Consider the following 21,717-nt stretch of genomic DNA (forward strand, 5'->3'; position numbering starts at 1 on the left):
ATCTGCGAATCAAAAATAAATCTCTAGGGAGGTCAGTGTAATTTCTGGAAAAAATATGAGAGGCCAATGTAATTGTCAGAAACCTCAAGGGAGGCGAGTGTAATTTACCCAGCTTATAATAGTTATTGCTCTCGCTTATTTTTCATATAAATTTTTTATTTATGAACAATTAATTGAAAATACAAAATTCATAAATTTTTAAGTAGATTACAAAATTACCATTTAGGTAAATTCTAAATACACGTAATTTTCTAATACTAACTATAAGTTGAATGGTTCAACAAGTCTAAGACCGGTCTAAGCAGTTTAATTCAAAGATATTAAGGTCAAATTAGAATTTTTATCTATTTTTATCCATGATATAGACATTGGCTAACAGAATGATTTATATCCAAAATAAAAATAAAAAAAAATTCTCTATATGTTTTAGACAATATTTATAGATTTATATTTTTAATTTTGTATATATTGATTTCTCTTATATATATATAATTAATTATAGCTAGAATATTTAAATTAAATAATTTTCAAACTAAAAAGTAAAAAATGTTGGTTTATAGTGCTGGATAGGACAAATAAAAGGTATTAAATGGAATTGGGTTAAGATAAGTTGGTACAAATGTTGTAATATTCAGTTTGTGAATAACTAAGCTTATGTCCGACCTTAGGTTTATATTTAAGAGAATCGCATATTAGTGAGGCAAATTAAAAAATTTTGCACTATATATTCGTGTCGTTTGAAAGTCTGACACATAAAAGGCTTGCATCAAGCACAAGAAATAACTTGCACTAGACATAAGACATACCTGACCCCAATGAAAATGACATTTTTTTTTAGCCATTTTCTAATTGATTTGATATTTTTCCTCATATTTTTAATAGTTGACCTAATTTTAACCTTGCACCACATGTCTAACCATTACATGTTTTTATAATCACATGAAAGATAATCCATTTGATGAGATTATTTACAAGGGGTTAGTTTAGTTAATGAGGATAAAGATCATAGAATATGGCCGATATAGATTCTAATAAAGTTTAGTTAGAGGTTGATTGTAGGATTGAAAATTGTAAGGGTAATTGGGGGAAGGGGAATAAAAAAGTGTCTAGGAAGGGAACTAAAAACACGAGTTGAAAGTGGTTAATAAGAGGAGTGGAATGATTTAGAGGTGGAGCTTGATGCGAGATAGAGATGCCTTCATTTTGGATGGCTTGGGAAAAGGGGTTAATGCTACTCTTTCTATAAATTTTTTATTTTTATTTTTATTTCATTCCCCAATTTATTTTCAATTTTAACAAATTTTATTATGTAATTGTAAATTAAAAAATTTAGTTGTTATGTCATTTGAGAAAATATACTATAAAAGAATATATTATTTATCTTGTATGCTAAATGGAATTTTTATAATTCATTCAATGTTTTTGCTCTAAAATGTTACTAATCCACGTAATAACATACATACATATATATATATATATATATATCTCTATTAGTTAATACTTAAAATAAAATATTAATAATAACACAATTAAAACACGACTTTAGTGCAATTTAAATGAAAACAACTCATTCACATAATTTATACTATTTTTTCCTTTTAAATTTTAAAATTATTACTTTAATTTTTAAGAAAATTTTAATTGTTTGTTTAAGACCGTGCAGGGCATGAGTTTTAGTGTTTTTATATACACAAGGTAGATTACTTTTATTTTATGTAGGGTCAAATCCAAAATGGGAAAGAAAAAATTAAACATAAATATAAAAAAGAACATACCTTTAGAAGTTGTATCATTACACTTTGACTCAAATGCGCCACATGGATATTTCCTAATCAGCACTTTCAACCAATTATTTCCAATGCTCTCTTGATCTTCCTTAATTTTCCTGACAGATTCCTAATCAGCACTTTCAACCAATTATTTCCAATGCTCTCTCGATCTTCCTTAATTTTCCTGACAGATTCCTCAACAGAGAAATGACAATAGGTTACCTCAATTAGCTGCAGAGTGAGTATATCCCCCAAACTAGATGGTATTTCCTTGAGATTTGGACAAACTTCCAACGAAATGTGTTGAAGGCTTGGAAAGTGACTAGAGCAGGTGATCCATTGCTTAACATTGAGGAACTTCAGTTTCAAGAATTTGAGTCGAGGAAACCCACCATCAGTTGTTGCCCATTGCTGTCCCCAGGCAGCATCTCCTTCTAATTTGAGAAGCTCAAGGTTGGGTAACATCATCCCAAGGATTGATATATCCTCCCACTCTATATGTGTATATATCAAGGTTAGCCTTTTAACATTTGTAGGAAACTTGACCTCTCGGAAATTGGATGGGAACGAGAACTTATTCTGTATCTTCAAAGTCTCAAGGTGTCTCAAACATTCTAGATTAGGAAACATGATATTCCCCGAATCTGAACACAGATGTCCACAAATTCCCAGCTTTGTAAGAAAAGGAGTTCTTGCCAATAAATCCTGAGTAGATCCATAACGGTTTAATCTTGTGATGGTTCGTAGGTTTTCTAATATAGAGGGATGGTTGTGATCCATTATTGCGTCTTCAGAACATAAAGACACACCATAGTTTGCTCCTCCTTTAGCATAAAGATGCCTCAACTTTGGAATCTTCCAAACATTACATGGCAGAATAACCTGACTCCGTTGTGTAGAAAAAAAAAAAAAAATGTTTCTAGGTTTGAGAGATTGGATATTGATGGCGGTAATACACATGAATGTTTCAAATTAATTGCCAAATACCTCAAATTAACAAGTTGTGTTAATTCTGTAAGACAGAAGGCATTGTTATGGCATCTTTTGAACACTCTAAGAAGTTTGAAGGTCAAACAAATAAACGAGCACATATCACCAAACGAATTGTCGAAACCAATTATTTTATTAAACTCATGGCTGAAGAACAATAATGATTGAACAACTGTTGGGGAATAAGACTGTAAGAGAATATAATCAAATCTTGGTCCAAAGTAAGAACGGATGCACATGCGGCGTTGGTTATTTGTTTCGTAATTACTTGAAGAAGAAGTGTCTTCATAATTGTGAGCACACTGTAGGAAATTAATTTCCCTGACTTTCTTGAAGCATAAATCACGCAACAAATCATGCATACAACATGCTTTAATTCGACCATCAAACCTTTTTTGAGCAACAATTACCAGACTTCTCTGAATTAGATCCATTAAGTAATCCTCTGCTACTTCCTCCAAGCTTCTCTGCCCAATTTTTTGTATAAACCCCTCAGCTATCCATAAACAAATTAACTTCTGCACCGAGATTTGTTGGTCTACTGGAAATGCTCCTAAATAGAGAAAGCATGGTTTCAAGTGACGAGGCAAGTGATTGTAACTCAGTGCTAGTGTGTCCAAGTACTGATTTGGATCACTAACAATGTATGAGCTTACACTTTGGGCAACTTGTTTCCACCACACTTGTGCCTTGTTGTCCTTTGCAAGAAGTCCTGCCATTACAACAATTGCAAGTGGAAGCCCTTCACATTTTTTCATTATTTGCTTCCCAATTTCAATCAGTTCTGGAGGGCAACTTTCATTTTGAAACACCTTTCGCTGTAATAACTCCCAACTCTCTTCTTCTGTGAGAAAACGCAGACAATGAGGATGGCAATCAGGTGAGGCATGCATAGCCAACTCTTTGAGGCGACTAGTGAACAAAACTCTACTTCCATTGTTGTCATTGGGGAAATACATTTTAAGATCGACCCAGGCACCAATATCCCATATATCATCAATGACAATGAGATATCTCTTGCCTTTTAATTTCTTGTACAACTTATCGCCTAGCTTCTCATTGGTCATGTTTTCCATTTCATTGACATAAAGAGAACGTAAAATGTCCAACAACATATCTGTTTTTCTGGGTAATTGAGAAGCATAGGTCCATGCACAAATATGAAAGTAGTGTGTGATGTAAGGATCATTGTACAGTTTTCTGGCTAAAGTAGTCTTACCGAGTCCAGGCATCCCAACAATTGATATCATTTGTAGCTGCTTCCTCGCTCCAACAAGTAGCCTTTTTATAGTCAACGCCTCATCATCAAAGCCCACTGTAATTTCTTCATCTACCATGGTTCTGTTCTCCATTGACATTGACGAATGGACTCCATCATTGAAAATCTGTAGGAGTTGGATCTGATTTATCCGGTCATAAAACTGCACCACTTTTTCCTCGATCATCTTAATCTCTTCCATGATATTTGTGCCAATTAAAATATCAAAAAAACTGTCACCGTTGTTGATGTCCCTCTGCCCTGGAACTTGAACATCAAAAAAACGGATGAGTTGTCTTGTCTTGGAGATCACAGAATAAATTTGCATCGTTAGGTTTTTAGCTTCATGGTTCAGCTGCTGCTGCTTCTCTTCCAAATCCTTGAGAATGGTTGCTAAGAATGTTAGCTGATTGTAAAAAAAGTCGATATGATCAATCTGATCTGCGGTCAAATTGCACGCCCTACGGATCATTAGATGATTCAGTTTCTCCAAGACAGAATAATTTTCACCCACCTCCCTCTCGAATCTCTCTCTCTGTCTCTTGGATCTCTCTCTCTGTTTGTCCAAGAGAGAATATTTTCTACGCATCACCCTTTCAAATCTCTCTCTCTGTCTCTTGAATCTCTCTCTCTGTTTCTCCAAGACGGAATAATTTTCACCCATCTCCCTCGCGAATCTCTCTCTCTGTTTCTCCAAGACAGAATAATTTTTACCCATCTCCATCAAGAATCTCTCTTCCTCTTTCTCCAAGGCGAAATATTTTTCACCCATCTCCCCCTCGAATCTGTTTTTCTCTCTCTCTTTCCATCTCTCAATCCTTCTTTTGTTCTCTCTCTCTCTCTCTCTCTTTCTCTTTCTCTTTCTCTTTTTCTTTCTCTTTCTCTTTCCATAGCCCGATTTCGATGCCCTGCTATCTCTCTCAAGTTTTGTGTTCTGAAGACGGAGTTAAAACAGAAAATACTTTGTGGGTGTATTGCAGGAAAAAACTGGTGATTGAGCAGAGAGTCTTGAAATGGGTTGGTGGTGGTGTCGATCCAAAAAAAAAAAGTGTATAAAGAAAGATCTTTCAGAGTGAAGAAGCAGAAGGAGCAAGTGGCTTCTTGAGTTTGGATCCAAAAGGAAACATTGAAAGCAGAATTGCGATGCCAAAAAGTAAAGGCAAAGATAAAGATAAAACAAATACGAAATTTCGGTTCGGTGGGTGGAGTTTTAAAATTGTAATGATATGTGATTGAGACACCCTTTTTCCACCATCCCTATCAACCCCACACACATATGGGGATTGGTGATTGGAGAAGAAATAGAAAATAAAGAAAAAAAAAAGAAAAAGTTAGCCAATCACAGGTCAAAGGGGGTCGTGGGGGTCACCCCTGTGGGGGTTTGGATCATTTTTCAATGATAATTTGAGGATTAATAATGATTGGTAGTTTAAATTTTTATGATTTAAATAACTCGAATGTCTTAAAATGATGTCGTATTGGAGCATCTCCAACGGTTCATCTAATTTTTCACCAAATCTGAGTAAAAAAATGATCATTTTCTCAATCTGATACATAATGCTCCAATGGTTGATTTTCATCAAATCTGGTCCAAGGACAACCGGTTGGTCGACCGGTAAGGCAAAATTTTTTTTTTTTTTGAATTGTTTGGACCAACCCATTTGAACTGTTTGAACCTTTTAGTGGTTGACCGATCGGTCGAAGGCAAAAATATATATTTTTTTGAATTGTTGGAACCAACCCATTTGAATTGTTTGAACCTTTTAGTGGTCGACCGGTTGGTCGACCGGTTGGTCGACCGGCTGGGCAACCGGCTGGTTGACCGGTTCAGCTCTTCCAACAGTCAGGAATAGTAATTTGGTAAAATCTGTAGCTTATTCTCAGTTTGATGATTTTTTTGTTGAATTTTCATTTTGATATTAATTTGGTGAAACAGTTGGAACACCAAAAAGTGTTTTTTTCACCAAAATTTAAATTTGATGCCCAGTTTGGTTCACCGTTGGAGATGGTCGTAGGGGTAAAATGATGTTGTTTTGTTACATTTGAATCATTCGGCCCACACAAACTCGGGTTACGAAGTATTTTTGTTTGAAAATAAAATTGTATTTTGAGTTTGTAAGTTTTGGAATGATAATTTGAGTGTAGAAAATTTATTTGGTTATGAGTTTTGAAAAGAGTTTGAAATTTTTGATATGACATCTGATATTTGATTAAAAAACTTATAACTCATAACTAAACATATAATTCAAAATTCTGCTCAAAGTTCATAAAAAACTTTAAAAAATTCAGAATTTTTTTTTTATTCAATATATACAAAATAATAGGTGCCAATTGCCAAATAAAAAAAAAATTGCACTGCTTCGGTCAACCGACCGGACGTCTGGGAGGACGACCGGGTAGGCTAAATTTCCAAATTCAAATCTCGCCTGAAACGAGTTTTTAAAAGTGATGTTGAATTAATTTTTGAAACTTGAATCCAAACATCACATTCAAATGGATGGGTGGAATAATGATTTAGGGCATCCACAATGGGATAGTCAAAATTGTTTGTTAAAGTGTATTATATGACAAAAAGTGATAAAAATGGGGCCCAAAAATGTTTGTTAAGATGTGTTAAGAGTTTGTTAATTTTAGAGAGTGAGTGGTAGTGCAATGGATGTGTTAAGGGGTGTGTTAAATATATATATATATATATGTGTGTGTGTATATAATAAATAAAATAAATAAATAATTTAGTTTAATAAAAAATTTCAAGCCCAAAATTAAATTTTAAATTCAAAAAAAAAAAAAATCCCAAAAAAAAATAAAAAAAATTCCGTTGATCGGGTCAACCGGCCGGTCAACTTGAAAGACAAAAAAAACACTTCCCTGCGCTAGCTAAAGCGCTAGCCGCAGTTAACAAATCATTTAGCAACTGACGCTAACGAAGCCCACTAACACACGCACTAACAATTCCATTGTAGCCCCAAACACACACCACTGCTAGCCAAAACTTGACAACTGACACTAACAAACGTGTTAGTGTGTCCATTGTGGATGCTCTTAGGAGCTTCACCAAACACACAGCTCATTTTCCCTCTTAAATTTTTACCTATTTTTTAATTTGACTTCACATTTTGATTAATATTAATTTTATATTTAAATTTTTAAAATTTTGATTAATTTGACTTTTATCAGTACATTCTATCTACAATTAGATGAAATGTGCTAACGTGATACCAAAATTCATTTGAAATTTCATTTTACTCCAAAAACTATACCTTAAAAATCAATTTACCCCACAAATATTTTTAAAAAAAATTAAAATTAAATATTTAATAAATAATTTTTTTATCTCAATAATGAAAAAATAATAAAAAATATAAAAATTCTTATTTAGAATTATCTTGAGACTATGAAGTATAGATAATTCAACAAACATGTCGTGTCCATACCGGGTATTTACCGATATATGATATTTCTGTATACGTACCGGGTACACGAAATACGCACTCAAATTTTTCCATTTTAATTTTTGGCATACCTAAACATATCTAGTATATATCCAAGTCGTGTCGTATCTCAATTGAAAGAATATTTTCTTCTACTATAAAGATAAAATTCTTTTTACTAGATTTCTTTTTCATTTTTAGTTTTGTATTTAGTATGGTTTTAAAATTAAGTTATGATTTGTAAATATAATGAAAAAGATCGAGTTCCACGTACAAGAAAAAGATCGAGTTCCACGTACTAGATGTGCCGGCAACCTTTAACCTGCTGTTAGGGAGGCCTTGGTTACATCACATAAAGGTTGTCTCCTCCACCCTCCATCAGCTGTTGAAGTATCCTCATAAGGAAGGAGTAGCAACCGTTTTTGGGTACTCATCCATCCATCCACCACTAGAGGTGACTACACCATTGCTAGAGATCAATCATGGAGATAAGAATGTTTTCCTTTCCGGATTCACTCTGGCGAAAGCCCAAGTAGTATAGACAATGTTGGCCGTAGATGAAGGCATGTATGTTAGTGCCCAGTCCATCTACTTCATGAACAGACTGCGGCACATTCCAGGCATAGGGCTTGAAAAGAGCGGGCGAAAAGGTGTTGCAGCACTAGAAGAGGTGCCACACAACCCGCATGCCATTGGCTTGGGCTATGTGCTCACCAAGGAGGACTTGATAAGAAAGGGAAAAGAAATGAGGGGTAGAGCCAAGGCCAAGAGAGCTGGGAAGCATTAAAGAGGAAGAGGATTTCCCTTTTTGTGGCTTTCCTGAGCCTTGGGTAAATTCCTTGAAGAAGCGTGTCCCCAAGTTCAAGATCTTCTTTGATCATCAGCTACAGGATAGTGATTAGGAAAGGGCTAAACCAGGCATCAAAGCTAGCCATAACACATAAGAGGATTCAAACCACAGCGAGGCTAAAGTAGGGGCAACACTGGCCAGTCTCCTTACGGATCTCGCAACTGACCTAGAGAACTTGGAGATAACTTTACTGTCTCCATGATCAGGGAAGAACCGGCTGTGGACCCAACCAGTGGTATTTTGGATGTATCGAGAACGCCATGTCTTACTTGGCAGCTAGAGGAAGGCTTTCTTTCTAGTTCTGAATCGAGTGATGAGCCAGAATCTAATTCCACTGAGTCTGTGGAGTTGGGATCAGATTCAAGTCAGTCCGGGGAGTTTGAGTCTGGCAATCCTGGGCGTGGTAACCCGGATGCCAAGGTCCTGTCGAGGTCCTCTTTGTCTTTCTCTTTTGAGTCTGTCGTAGCCGGAGAGCCAGAACTTATGAATGAAAACACAGTAGATTTTTTGTACTTCACTGTGGCACTGATTTATCGCATTGAACAATATTTTCAAAATTTTAATGAAAACGAAAAGGAATAAATTCCACTGGCGTTGAAAAACAATATTAATTGAGAAGAGGAAAGGTTTGCTAAGCCTTGTTTTAATGAAATCATTACCATTAATGTGGGTACTGAGAAGGATCCACACTTGGTCCAGATTGGGTCCACATTGTTTTCAGATGAACGCGAGTGTTTAATCGCTTTATTAAAGATTTTAAAGATGTTTTTGCGTGGTCCTATGAAGACATGCCTAGAATAGATCCTAATATTGTATAGCATCGGATCCCTCTTGACCCTGAGGACTGACCAGTCAAACAGAAACTGTACAGAGTTTGTCCAGATTGGGCGCTGAAGATCAAAGAAGAGGTCATCAAACAAATCGAGGTAGGGTTCTTGATTGTATCTAAGTATTTGACGTGGCTGGCTAATATTGTTCCGGTACCTAAGAAGGATGACAAAATAAGAGTCTGCGTTGACTCCAGGGATTTGAATAAAGCTATTCCGAAGGATGACTTTCCATTGTTGTATATTGATGAGTTGATTGATTTCACTGCGGCTATGCCTTGCTTTTGTTCATGGATGGGTTTTTCGGGTATAACTACATTCTGATGGCGCTCGAGGATAGAGAAAAAATTGTATTCACTACGCCGGGGGCACCTACTGTTACCGAGTCATGCCTTTTGGGTTGAAAAATGTTGGGGTTACTTATTAGAGGGTTACAACCACCATTCTGCATGACATAATTCACAAAGAGGTTGAGGTGTATGTGAATGACATGATTGTCAAGTCCAAAGAGCAAGAAGACCACTACGCTGAGCTGGAAAAATTCTTTCAATGGATCAGAGAGTACAGATTGAGGTTAAACCCACAGAACTGCACCTTTGGCATGACGACAGGGAAAATACTGAGATTTCTAATCACACAGAAGGGAATTGAAGTAAATCCTTCAAAAATCAAGGCCATCTTAGAAATGCCACCGCTAAGGATTGAAAAGGAGGTGTGCTGCTTTCTATGCAAAGTGCAATTCATAAGATGATTTATTTCAAAATTAACCTTGACTTGTGAACCACAGTTTGGTCTCCTGAACAAACGGAATAAGTTCTGATGTGATGATTGATGTCAGTTTGCCTTTGAACAGGTCAAGCTGTACCTACAGAATCCACCTGTGTTGTCATCACTAGAGTCGGGGAAGCCTCTGATTCTGTATTTGTTGCTAATGGATCCTAGCTCAAGAATCTAAGGATAGGGTGGAGAAGGCCATCTACTATTTGAGCAAGAAGTTGCTGGACTACGAGACCCACTACACTTCCCTAGAGAAAGCTTTCCTAGCGTTGGTATGGGCGACAAGGAAGTTGATGCACTACTTGTTATCTCACTCTGTAATCTTGGTTTCGAGATTAGATCCCATCAAATAGCTCTTCGAGAAACCAACGCTTACGGGTAGGCTAGCTCATTGGTTGCTTTTTCTTTTCGAGTTCGACCTCAAGTATGTCATGTGCAAATTAATTAAAGGGAGAGCTGTAGCGAAATTCTTGGTGAACCACCCCATAGAAGGGAATGAAGCAGTGGAATACCTGTTCCCAGATGAAGACATTTTGCAAGTGGAAGAGGAAACATAGATAATGTACTTTGACGGAGCATCTAATTAGTACGGCTATGAGATAGGTGTGTTGCTGATAGCGCCCGATGATTCCCATCTACCCCTAACCTTTAAAGTCCGAGTCAAAGTGTCCAACAATGAAGCAGAATATGAGGCATGCATTGCTGGTTTGGAAGCTATCCTAGAACTAGGGGCAATAAGGTTGGACGTCATCGAAGACTCGAACCTAGTTGTTTCCCAAGCAAACAGTGACTGGAAAGTCAAAGAGGAGAAAATGAAAGTTTATCATCCAACCCTGGATTGCTAATCACCCAAAATGGTAGGTTTAGCAATCCACCGCCCCCATGGTATTGTTAATCTAAAAATAATTTTCCCCTCTTATCTCGTCATCATGTTATAATCAAATATAGAACAAATATCCCCACTCTATTATTAATGGCATCCATCATCCCATGGTATTTGTATCAAACCCACAAAACGTTTACCGATGATCAAACATGCTTTGTCACATGCATATATCTATCTTAACAAAAGGTTCATGTTTCCAATCAAATTTGAATTCCATTAATTTGGAGATTAGAAATGTATTGGGCCCCAATAAACAAAGTAAAAGAAAGTGAATTGTCCTCCTCTGTTTTCAACAACCATTGAAGTCTTTCATCAAACATGTGAACTGCAAGACTCACATACACTTGTATAAAATTAACAAGAGATTTTATCTACACATATGTAGAGCACAAAAGACATACGAGTAAAAAATATACTTCTGAATGTGCAAAAAAAAAAAAATACAAACAAATCAAGGGATTGAGAAAAAAACCCAAGAGAGAAAAAGAATAAATCGAACCAATGTAGTGGGATTTTGGAAACAGAGTTTCCAAAAGCCTGAGCCAAATGGGGTCGTCGAAAATGGTTGTTTTGGGTTCATCAAAACTTTGTCCAACAATCATTTTTTCAGTGTGTCAATTGCCAAACCAAAACAGACGAAAATTGAAGCAGATTTCTAATCTTAACACTTGTTTCGGTTTTTTCTATGTTTTTCCTCGAATTTCAATGCGTAGATGGAAAGATGTGTGGGTTTTGATTGGGCATTGTGGAATTAATGCACAGGGAGAGAATAAAATGGTAATATGTATTTTTGAATTAATGTAGCATGAAAGCCAACATACTATTAAAATAAATATGCAAATCTTGATCCTTACTAAAGGATTAGAGACAATCAGAGAAAAAATTAACAAAAATTCATTGTAAATTGGGCCTTTCAGTGATCCAGGTTCTGCTCACCAACTTACTGCTGCTCACCCAGGTTCTGCTGCTCTGCAGCCTAGTTTTGCCGTCCAACAGCCCAGTTCTGTTGTCCTGCAACCCAGGTCTGCTGCCCTACAGCCCCCAACTCTACAGCTCAATTCTGTAGATTCTAGGTCTCCTTCTATGTCTGCAGGTCCACAGTCTAGTGCTGCCATTCCACAGCCTAGTCCATTTTTTACAACTACTTCTATCCCTCTGCAACCTACTTCTTCAGACCCATCTGATCTTGGTGTCTCCCCTAATCCTTCTATACCTATACAGTCCATTTCTATACCAGTAGTTTGATAGCTTGATGAAGTCAATGATATCAGAATTTAATTATAGTTTTTCAGCTTTTACTTTTTATTAGTGTCTTTTTTACTCTTTCAGGATGGTTTATAATTTCTGACTTCAAATTTGGCTCGTAGGCAATTCAAGACTCAAGAAAATAAGATACAGATAATAAGGCTTCGAAATATGAATTGACATACTCAATTTGGTTGGAGCTAGTTAACTAGGAGACCTTGTTTGAAGCTTGCTATGTTTGCAACATACTCAATTTGGTTGGAGCTAGTTAACTAGGAGACCTTGTTTGAAGCTTGCTATGTTTGCATCAGGTCTCTCTTCTAGCTTTCATACCAATCATTTAACAAGTTCCCATCAGTGCATGTTCTATGATGATTCTAATCTATTGATCTTCATATACAGTGAACATATGCTTAGTTCAATCAATGTTTAAGTACTTTGGTGAATTTCCAAATTATTAGTGTTGATTTTATTTATTAAGTACTTTGGTTCTACGTGCTGCATAATCCCATTTGGGTAGACCTCAGGCCACTATGCTCCAACTTGCATGAGTATAAGAAATAGAGAAAATGCAGCAAACCTTTGTACCTATTTGAACATTTCTGGAGTTTTTGTGACTTACAAGCTTTCGAACTTTTTTATTTTTTGGTAATTGTAAATTTCCATGTTGTTCTGCATACTAATGTAGATCCAATGTGTAGATTTCAATATACTCTATGCTCTGTTGCATCCTAACTTACATCAATGCATGAAAAAAGAATACAGAAAATCTAATCGAATCAAAGCTTTGCTTCCCAAAATTTCAAAAATGTTACTCTCATTATAGTAAATTGAACTTGTTAAATAATTGGTTAGAATCTAGATATGTTTGTCTTTGATTACTCAACTGCTGCTGTCTTTTGCTGTTCCAAGCCAACCTCACGGATCCATCACCATGCATGATGCAACCGATTGGATCAGAGTGAGGACCATTTGCAACAATTATGTGGACAACCATAACTTGTTGCAAAAGATCGAAGACGATGATTTTCCATAGGTCAGCACCACTTTTGGATTGACAAAGATACTTTTACCATTATTATTTTCTTAGAGAATTAGCACCCCAGCAATAATCACTTGCATCAGTCTGAAGAACTTGAATCAACTAGGCATGACTTAGAAGGCTCTTGGGTGGCAAGGTAATGAATAGAGTAGTTATCGGATTTGGAATTTCAAATTTCACCAAAAATTGAGACAAAAATTGCGCGTTGTTTTAATGCTTGGCTTGTTTAATAATCGAGTCAAGTTTGAGTAGAGAGCTTGGTTTGAATGGGTTCGTAGACACAAAGAAATAAATTAATGTTTATTTTAATAATATATTAAGTATATTTGTATAAGTTTATTTTATTTATTTATTTATTGTTTATATTTGATGTTTGTGCAAATTTTCATATGGTCAAAGTTTGCTTATTGTTTACTGTTTGTTAATTTCTGGTTGGCCATAACAGATAACTTTTTCTTGGACATAATCATGTTGGTTGTTCTTTTATTTTAAAAAATATGGTTTCATTTGGGATGTGTTGGCCTGAATTGCAATATTAAAGCGAAAGACTTAGTAATTCTATGTTTATCATGCTGTAGAAAATTGAAGATCATGATTCAAACTTAGTCATAGGAAATTAAGCTTTTAAGTATGTCAATTTATTTAGGAACTTGAATGGATTTGAGTTTATAGAACATATGTTATTAAAATTTCAAAACTAGTCAAGACATATTAATTTGCTACTATATTTGCTACTGCCAATAAATGGAGTGTGTATTGGTTTTGCTGCTGATATAGGTGATTGATTATGCAAACAATAGAGCAAAATATAGTCATTCTATTTAGGGTTGAGTCCTCTAATGGATTGGTTCATTAAGCAAAAACATTCATTTCATATCATTTTCAGTATAGAACTTGTAACAAGAAAATGTAAATGCTCAATAACTAATTCTGATTTCTGGCTGTAAAGAGAGTATGAAGAGACAAAAATGCTTGTCAATAGAATCTGCACAAGATTTAGACAAATATTGTTGACAGAATACAACATAAATGACACTTTTTTACACTGTCTAGTTCGTTTGCTCCAACTTGAGAATGATTCCACAGATTAGTTAGTACATCAAACACAAGCTATGCTATGCATAATAGAAGTAAACAAAAAACAATAAAATGGTGATTTAAATCACTGCACTCGAAAGCACGTCTCAGTTAGGTGATAAATGTATGCTGAGATTGTTGAAGTTGGTGCAGCCATGGATGTTCAATCCATGCTCATTGGCTAAATGCAGAAGGCATATGAAACACAGATGGGGAGAGATATCCTGAACTGCTGCAGCCGCCCTGCAGTCTTTCGGAAAGCTGGCCATGATGTCCTTGAAAGATACCATTTCTTTCTACCCCTAAAGTTAATCCACAATTAGCTATTACTTCTCATTAAAAAAAATAATAATAAATAATAATAATAATGAGATCAAGCACCATGGCCATAATATAGCATCAAAGTTAGACATAAGAAATCACCCCAGTTTCAGTATAGAGGAAGGGAGCCTCCATCTGTCCATAAACCAATCACTAGTGGCATTCTTATTAAAGTTATTCACAGAAAGAATTGTAAACGTTACAAGATTGACAATTCTTTTTCTGAATCACCTAACCAGGAGAGCTAATAGATTGAAAATAATGAAGTGAATTAAAAAAACCAGGAGATAGCAAAGAGTGAATATTTTTGTTACTTGCATACAAATTTCAATCATTAATAAGGAGAAGGAGTCCAAATAAGCTTATCAGGACCAGTCATGGGAAGAAAAGGAGTGGACTGGATCAAATTACAAATATCAACAGTGGCCTTGATGAGTTTCCATATGCATATCTTTACTTATCCATTTTTATGTATTTATGGTTTATGCTTTTGTATTTTGTTTTTTAGGGCTTACCAATGCCACCAAAACGATTGGCGCAGTCATCTCTTCAACCTTTGCACGAGGCAATTGTTGTTCTGAATGGGGTTTTACATGACAATGTGGAGACCCAACACTCACAACCACTTGATGTCAATATAGAGGCAGCGAGGGAGGTAGCCCCCCAATCTAGTATTGGTATGATGCTGAATTTTACTATTAAAATGAAATTCTCTGTTTTAATATAATTCTATGGTTCAAAATTTTTGAAGCAGGTTGTTTTATAGGATTTGATTACTTTTATTTTTGCTATAAAAAGTGCTGGGGTATACCTTAGTTGAACTCTTGTAAGTTTTTTTTTTGTTCATACATAATACATTTTTTGGGTGAGTAAGTCATAAAATAAATACTAGCGAATTTACAGATTTACTAGGGATATACCCCAGGCCCTACCAAGAAACTATACATAACAAACATATTAGCAACCCCAAGCTAGACTAGTAGAATAATAAACTAAAATTAAAATGGTCCTAGACTGCAAAACTGTTCATAAGCCCTATACAAACGATGGGGGTCATGAACAATAGGCAGCCCAAAACCTGCTAAATGAGCATCAAAATGAAGCACCTAGTAGATCCTTGAGATTGATTTCCCAAACATGACAACAACTTTGAATGAACCACAGCAAACTTCAACAACAATTCATACTTAGTAAACTTCACTCCCTCTTCAATCCAACAACTATCAAAGCACATAGTTCCAGCCAGGAGCAACCAATTACAACACAACATACTATATAATATTCAAGCCACATGCTCCAAAAAAAAAAAAGAAAAGAAAATACATCCCAATTGGGTAGGAAACCAAAATATATCAACGTATTACATAGTAAGATTAAACAAGAACCAAAGACAGCCTGCTAAATTCCTTTACCAGCAAAGACAGCTGAGAATCTGTAGAGAGAAAGGCAGAGCACTACAGAAGCCAGCAGCATCTAGTCATAGCTGGACAGATCATCTTCAAAGCAGTGGATGCCAAGTACCAGAGCTCAGAATTAATAGAGCCTGGAAAACACAAGGATCAACACAAGCTAAGATAATACAATTCAGAAATAAGCATGCAAACAAGACTCTCATATAGGACTACAGCCACTCAACCTTCATACAACACTCAAAACTCAAAACTGGAGCATGCAAAACCAAAGAACAAAATGTATCTCACAGTCACTAAACCCTCAAACGAAGAAAGCTCCCAAATCACAATTCTCAGGTATAGAGGATTACACTCACACAAACCTAACATACAAAACTTCCATCACTCAACCACCATCCCTAAACATTAGGACCAGCTAAACCAGCACAGCACACAGTTAGAAAAGAAGACTGTAGAGCTACATCACTCAACCCTCAAAGCTTACCACACTCACTCAAGCCTATTTAGGATCTCACATCACTCAACGTTCTTCCCTACATTACAACCAGCCAACCTGCAATGAACTAACCTGCAAAAAACAATTAGTTATACTGCAGGCTCGCCCCACTCATCCCACAAAACTCGCATCACTCACTCAGTAAGCTAGTATAATCCTCTCAACACTCAACCCACATCGCTTAAAGAGGACCAGCCAATAACCTGCAGATTATAAACAGTTACCAGATTTGATCACAGAAGCAGGTAGATACCATTCCTTGAAGAACCAATTATTAGTTAAATCAGCCTTGAAGTTAGTGATGGACATCACCCTGTATCTTACTAGTTCCTTAATCCTGCTGATGATGGCCACCTCAGTAGACTTTGTAGCCTAGAAAATTCTATAATTTCTCTCCTGCTAGATACAGTAAATAGAGCAAGTGAAGACCAATTTACAAATAGTAACAGCCAGAGAGGAGCTAGTAAGCTGTGTAGCTAACCAATTCACAAGGTGGTTCCAATTCAATTTAGGCCAATTCACATTACACTAAGCTGCCATAGTGGACCAGATTCTAAAAGAGTAAGAACACTCAAAGAATAAATAATTTTGGTTCTCATCATCAGCCTCACAAAGCACACACCTAGAAGTATCCCGCACACCAAAGACAACCAGCCTATCAAGGGTACTCAGCCTGTTATAAATGGCCATCCAGACAATGGTACTAATCCTAGGAATATGATGCTTGAACCAAAGGAGCTTAGCCCACTGCACCTTAGGATGCTGGGCTGTCCACAAGTTCCAAGTTGACTGAATAGAGAAACAGCCATCATACATACATACATATTACCTGGTTCTCCAGAATTCGAGCATTTCAGATACTTTCATAGTCACTCTTTGTTTCATGATGATTTGAGCATTTCTGAGCATTTGTTACCTTAAGAAAAGCTTGGCAGACAACACCATTACTAGAACAGTCTGTCATGCCTGTCTAGGAAATGTTTGTATGTTAAAGCTATTTAAGTAACTTCAAAATGTAAAAAAAATGAATTTGCAGTATGACACTAACCAATGCTTGGTTGATCCATTTCTAGATTACAACACTGCTTACAATCTTCTTCACCTTTCAATGTTTTTCACCTGAATTTAGTATTCCAAATTTGTAATAAGAACACTGAAAACTTCTTCTGAAATTGAACTTTAAGATGAACAAAAGAACAGACTCTAATGAATGTTCATTTCTCAACTCTAAGCTAGACAGACAAACACATACACACACACACACACACACACATAATAGTTAAAGAAAGAGAAGAGTAACTAACTAACTAATAACCAACATCTGGAACCAAGAGACATGTAAAGACTTGGTAAATATGTCAGCAACTTGGTCCAAAGAAGCAACATAAGAAACCACAATCCGTTTTGTGCAAGCAAGAAAAATCAGGATTATGAGAAGAACGAAGAAGCTGCAGAGGTAGGAAAAAGTGAAGAAACAAGAAAATGGAAGAGCAAATATAACATGAGAGAAAACAACTTGAGAAAGGAAAAGCATCAACTTGAGAGTGGGGAACAAAGCTGCAGCTATACCTGTGAAGCCACATTTCAACCACTTTGTCCTGGCTAAAGAAGTCTTTTCTTGAGATCATGTGCTTTCTCACAACTTACATTCATATCTGTTGGTCTATCTCTTGTTCTCGAGGCTTCAACTTCTCCCTCTTAGTGGTGTTGTCCTTGTCATTTGACACAAACATTCAATTTCTGTTAGCCAACCAATCATATATTGTCTTCATTATGCTCAATTGGACTATATAAGAAGCAAAGCAGGAATATTTATCAAACTTTATTTTTAGCTGGTGCTAGCTTGAGTTGCGTACCAAAGCACTCGTATTTTCATATTCTTTTCATATTTTTTTGTTTTTCTCCTTTTCTTTTTAGCTCATCAAAATTATGACTATCCTTGTTACATGATTCTATGAATTTTTGATAATATAGTCTTATGTTGTAATTCTTTCAGTTCAACTGAAAGTAGGCAAATATCCAGATATACAAAACTAGTTCAAAGAAGAGTTTTTTGGATTTTAAATTATATGATTTTGAATCATTATTTCAAATATCTCTAGAATTCTAAACCCTTTAATCCAAACACACTCTTAGCTTATTAGAGTGGTTTGTGACTGCATACGCCCCAGGAAAAAGTTTTCTTTGGGCCTCATAGATGTGCTCTTAAAGTTGTTATGGCTTCTGCTGCTTCCACTCAAAACTTAATGTATACTGCTTGTGAATTGTCTCTTGCTGACAAAAAGAAAATATTTGTGCAAATCTGTAAGCCATTTTACTTGTTCTTGCAGATTGGATTACTCTGTGCATACGTTATCAAAAAGTTGTACTTTGGCAGGTATGTAAATGCTGGTCTTTTGATTTGCCTCATTTTGTTCCACTGGAAAATCATGTTTTCATTTTTGCTTTATTTATTAATTTAATTGAGTCTCCAGAGGCAAGTGCTTTTGCATTATTATTATGCGAGTGACCAAATGAATGAATATAGCCCATTGTCGTGAATCAAATGTACCTCAATGCTACGTTATATTTTGGAGCTATTATATATATATATATATATATATATATATATATATATATATATATATATTCTACCATTAGTGATAGTGATATATGGTATTCTTGCAATCTTTTGGCATCTTATGTTATCCGTGTTGCTTCGTCATCAAGAATCACCTCAACTCTTTGAAGTTTTGATTTGTTAGATGCATTTCTACTAAATTGGTTTATAAAATAAAATTATTTATATATGAGTTTAGATGTAATTGATGATATATTTATGTTTTCTTTGTTTATTTTCTTTGCAGATTGGTTTTTGATGATGTTTGGAAGTATACTTGCAAATGAAGATCAATTGTTGTTTCCTGAACTGATACTTAGTTGTAATTGCAAATCAAGATTGAGTGTTGATTTTTTTTGTAGATTCCACGTTAGTTCATCTTGGGATTTGTTTTGATGGTTTTTTGTTATACTAATGGTTTATATTATTAAAGTTGTTTGATGGATATATTTTGATTTATAATATAAATTGTTTACTGAATTTTTTTGTGGAGTGATGTATAATAGCTAGTGGATTTCTTAGTACAATTAAAAGGCTATTGGGATATGAGCAGGGATATTTGTGAAATAATAATTGTAATTGAAATTGAAATTGAAATATAAAATATGGAACAGGTTTAGTGACGAATTTATTTCGTCATTTGTACTTATTATTATGACAAAGTGATTATTCGTCGTTAATAAACATTTTTTGTGACAAAATTTATTGTTGTGCATATATGAAAGTTTTTATTGATTTTGTTGTTTGGTGACGAAATATATTTCGTCACGTAGATAAATATATTTGTGACGAAATAAATTTCATCACGTATATAAATATATTTGCGACGAAATATATTTCGTCACCCATGTATGACTTTTGGAGACGAAAAATTCTGTCACCTTTGCATCTTACTGTGACGAAATTATTTCCTCATCAATGATCAACATTGGTGACAAATTTATTCGTCAACTAAAATTATAAATACGGTATTGAATAATTATTTGGTGACGAAAATGAGAATTTTTTGTGACAAAATCTTATTTTATTGGTGACAAAAAATTTCGTCGCTGAAGTAATTTCATTGGTGACGAAATTATTTTTCGTCACGTTGGTTTTTAGTGACAAACATTCAATGACGAAACCGGTGACGAAAATATTTCCTCACAAATATCTATAGTGACGAAATTAGCTCTTTGAAGACAAAAAAATTTCGTCACTCAAGGCCCAACTTGTTGTAGTGTTTGACCATTCGAGCTAGTTACATATAGTGAAGTTGTAGTGACTGTTCCAAACTAGGACAGGATGCTCACTCGAATACAGGATTGCGTGAAACCACTTGATTGAATTAGTGAAACCTAGTTCCTGATGAAACTAGAACAGGGTAACCCTACCCCCTCATAAGAGTGTTTTGGCTCTCACTTAACTAGTATGTGCTTTACAGTGAAACTATACAGGAATGTGCGTACCAATTTCAAGGTTGGTATCTGTTTTGGGGGTAGCATTCAGTGTGGAGTACAGTCGCTCAGCTGTGATCATATATGTTCTAGTGAAATTGGGCTGAGGTACTGTCCTGTTTGTTCTTTTGCTAGGTAGTCCTGGAACCATAGCTTCAGAAGGCTCTAATATCCCTTGGGTACTCTGGACTTGTGTCAATAGACTTTATAAGGTCGGGGACCTAGCTTAGGGGCAACCTGTGTTTGCTTCACTATCACCAGTTACGAGGTGAAGGAGGATTAGACAGAATTCACCAGCCCAGTTCCTATAGCAGTCACCCTCGGCTCACCTGTGTCCAGCCCGGTTTAGGAACAGTCATCTACTTCCAGCCCAGTATGAGATCAAACACCTATTCCAGTGGTGCAGTATCCCCCAACCAGTGTGGAAGAATTGATACACCATCTGCAACAGACAGTTGAAGCCCTACAACATGATGTGGCTCGTTAGGCTGAGGTCAAGACCCGTCAGACCGAGGTTATAACCAAGCTACAGCAACCACAGCCAACAGCGGCAACTGCATCACATGTACCTACTGTAGATATCCCTGTGCCCGATGCCATAGTGCATACTACTAATGTTCAAGAAAGTTAGGACAATCCAGCAGAACCTATCCAAACACAAGCCTCCAGAGCCTCGATTTATCAGACCGAGGCACCATTCAAGTTCGAAGTTGATCCAACGGCGCTCAAGGTCAATAAACTAGAAAAAATATTCAAGAGAGCGCAAGGGGTCAACTCCATCCCAGACATAGAGGATGGGTACACCGAATTGATAATTACCTTACCAGAGCGGTTTAAAATGTCGTATAATGACCATTTTGATGGCTTTGGAGATCCAATGGTACACCTGCGGCTATTTTCAGATATTCTGCGACCAATGGGTTTGACCTTGAGTGTAGAAGTTGTCACTATTCAGCCGAACCATATCTGGAATGGCTGCCATCTGGTATATGAAATTGGAGGACTCTGTGAAACAGAGCTGGCAAGAGTTGGCCGAATCCTTCATTGCCCAATATTCCTACAACAAGCAGATCGAGGTCACAACTCGTGATCTCAAGGCACCTCGTCAAAAGCCGAAGGAGGGTTTCTCTGAGTTTGTGACTAAATGGAGGGCCAAAGCCTTGATGATGACCACGAGATCTTTTGAGAAGGATCAGATAAGAATGATTGCTCGGAATCTGCATGGCAAGTTTCAGTAAAAGGTGATTGTTCTACCTCTATTTACCTTTACAGAGCTTCATGAAATGGAGGTTCAAATCGAG

General features: G+C 36.0%; 1 protein-coding gene and 1 long non-coding RNA gene across 2 annotated transcripts; one reads left to right on the plus strand and one right to left on the minus strand.

Moving 5' to 3' along the window:
- Positions 1-2,479: 2,479 nt before the first annotated feature.
- On the minus strand, positions 2,480-4,876 carry LOC114299766 (putative late blight resistance protein homolog R1B-23). Its single transcript, XM_028244604.2, has one exon. It carries the CDS (start codon positions 4,787-4,789, stop codon positions 2,612-2,614), a length of 2,178 nt encoding a protein of 725 aa, XP_028100405.2. The 5' UTR covers positions 4,790-4,876; the 3' UTR covers positions 2,480-2,611.
- Positions 4,877-10,775: 5,899 nt separating this feature from the next.
- On the plus strand, positions 10,776-19,460 carry LOC145801866 (uncharacterized). The gene is made up of 4 exons (XR_014343596.1): positions 10,776-13,069; positions 14,982-15,150; positions 18,712-18,758; positions 19,228-19,460. It is a non-coding gene; the product is annotated as an uncharacterized LOC145801866 (long non-coding RNA).
- The last annotated feature ends 2,257 nt before the right edge of the window (positions 19,461-21,717 follow it).

The sequence above is a fragment of the Camellia sinensis genome, chromosome 11, assembly GCF_055761805.1.
Source record: "Camellia sinensis isolate YWXY chromosome 11, ASM5576180v1, whole genome shotgun sequence".
Classification (NCBI taxonomy): Eukaryota; Viridiplantae; Streptophyta; class Magnoliopsida; order Ericales; family Theaceae; genus Camellia; species Camellia sinensis.

What these genes read in the sequence shown, in the direction of transcription:
- LOC114299766 (XM_028244604.2), bottom strand. Translation starts at nt 4,789, where the DNA reads ATGGGTGAAAAATATTTCGCCTTGGAGAAAGAGGAAGAGAGATTCTTG.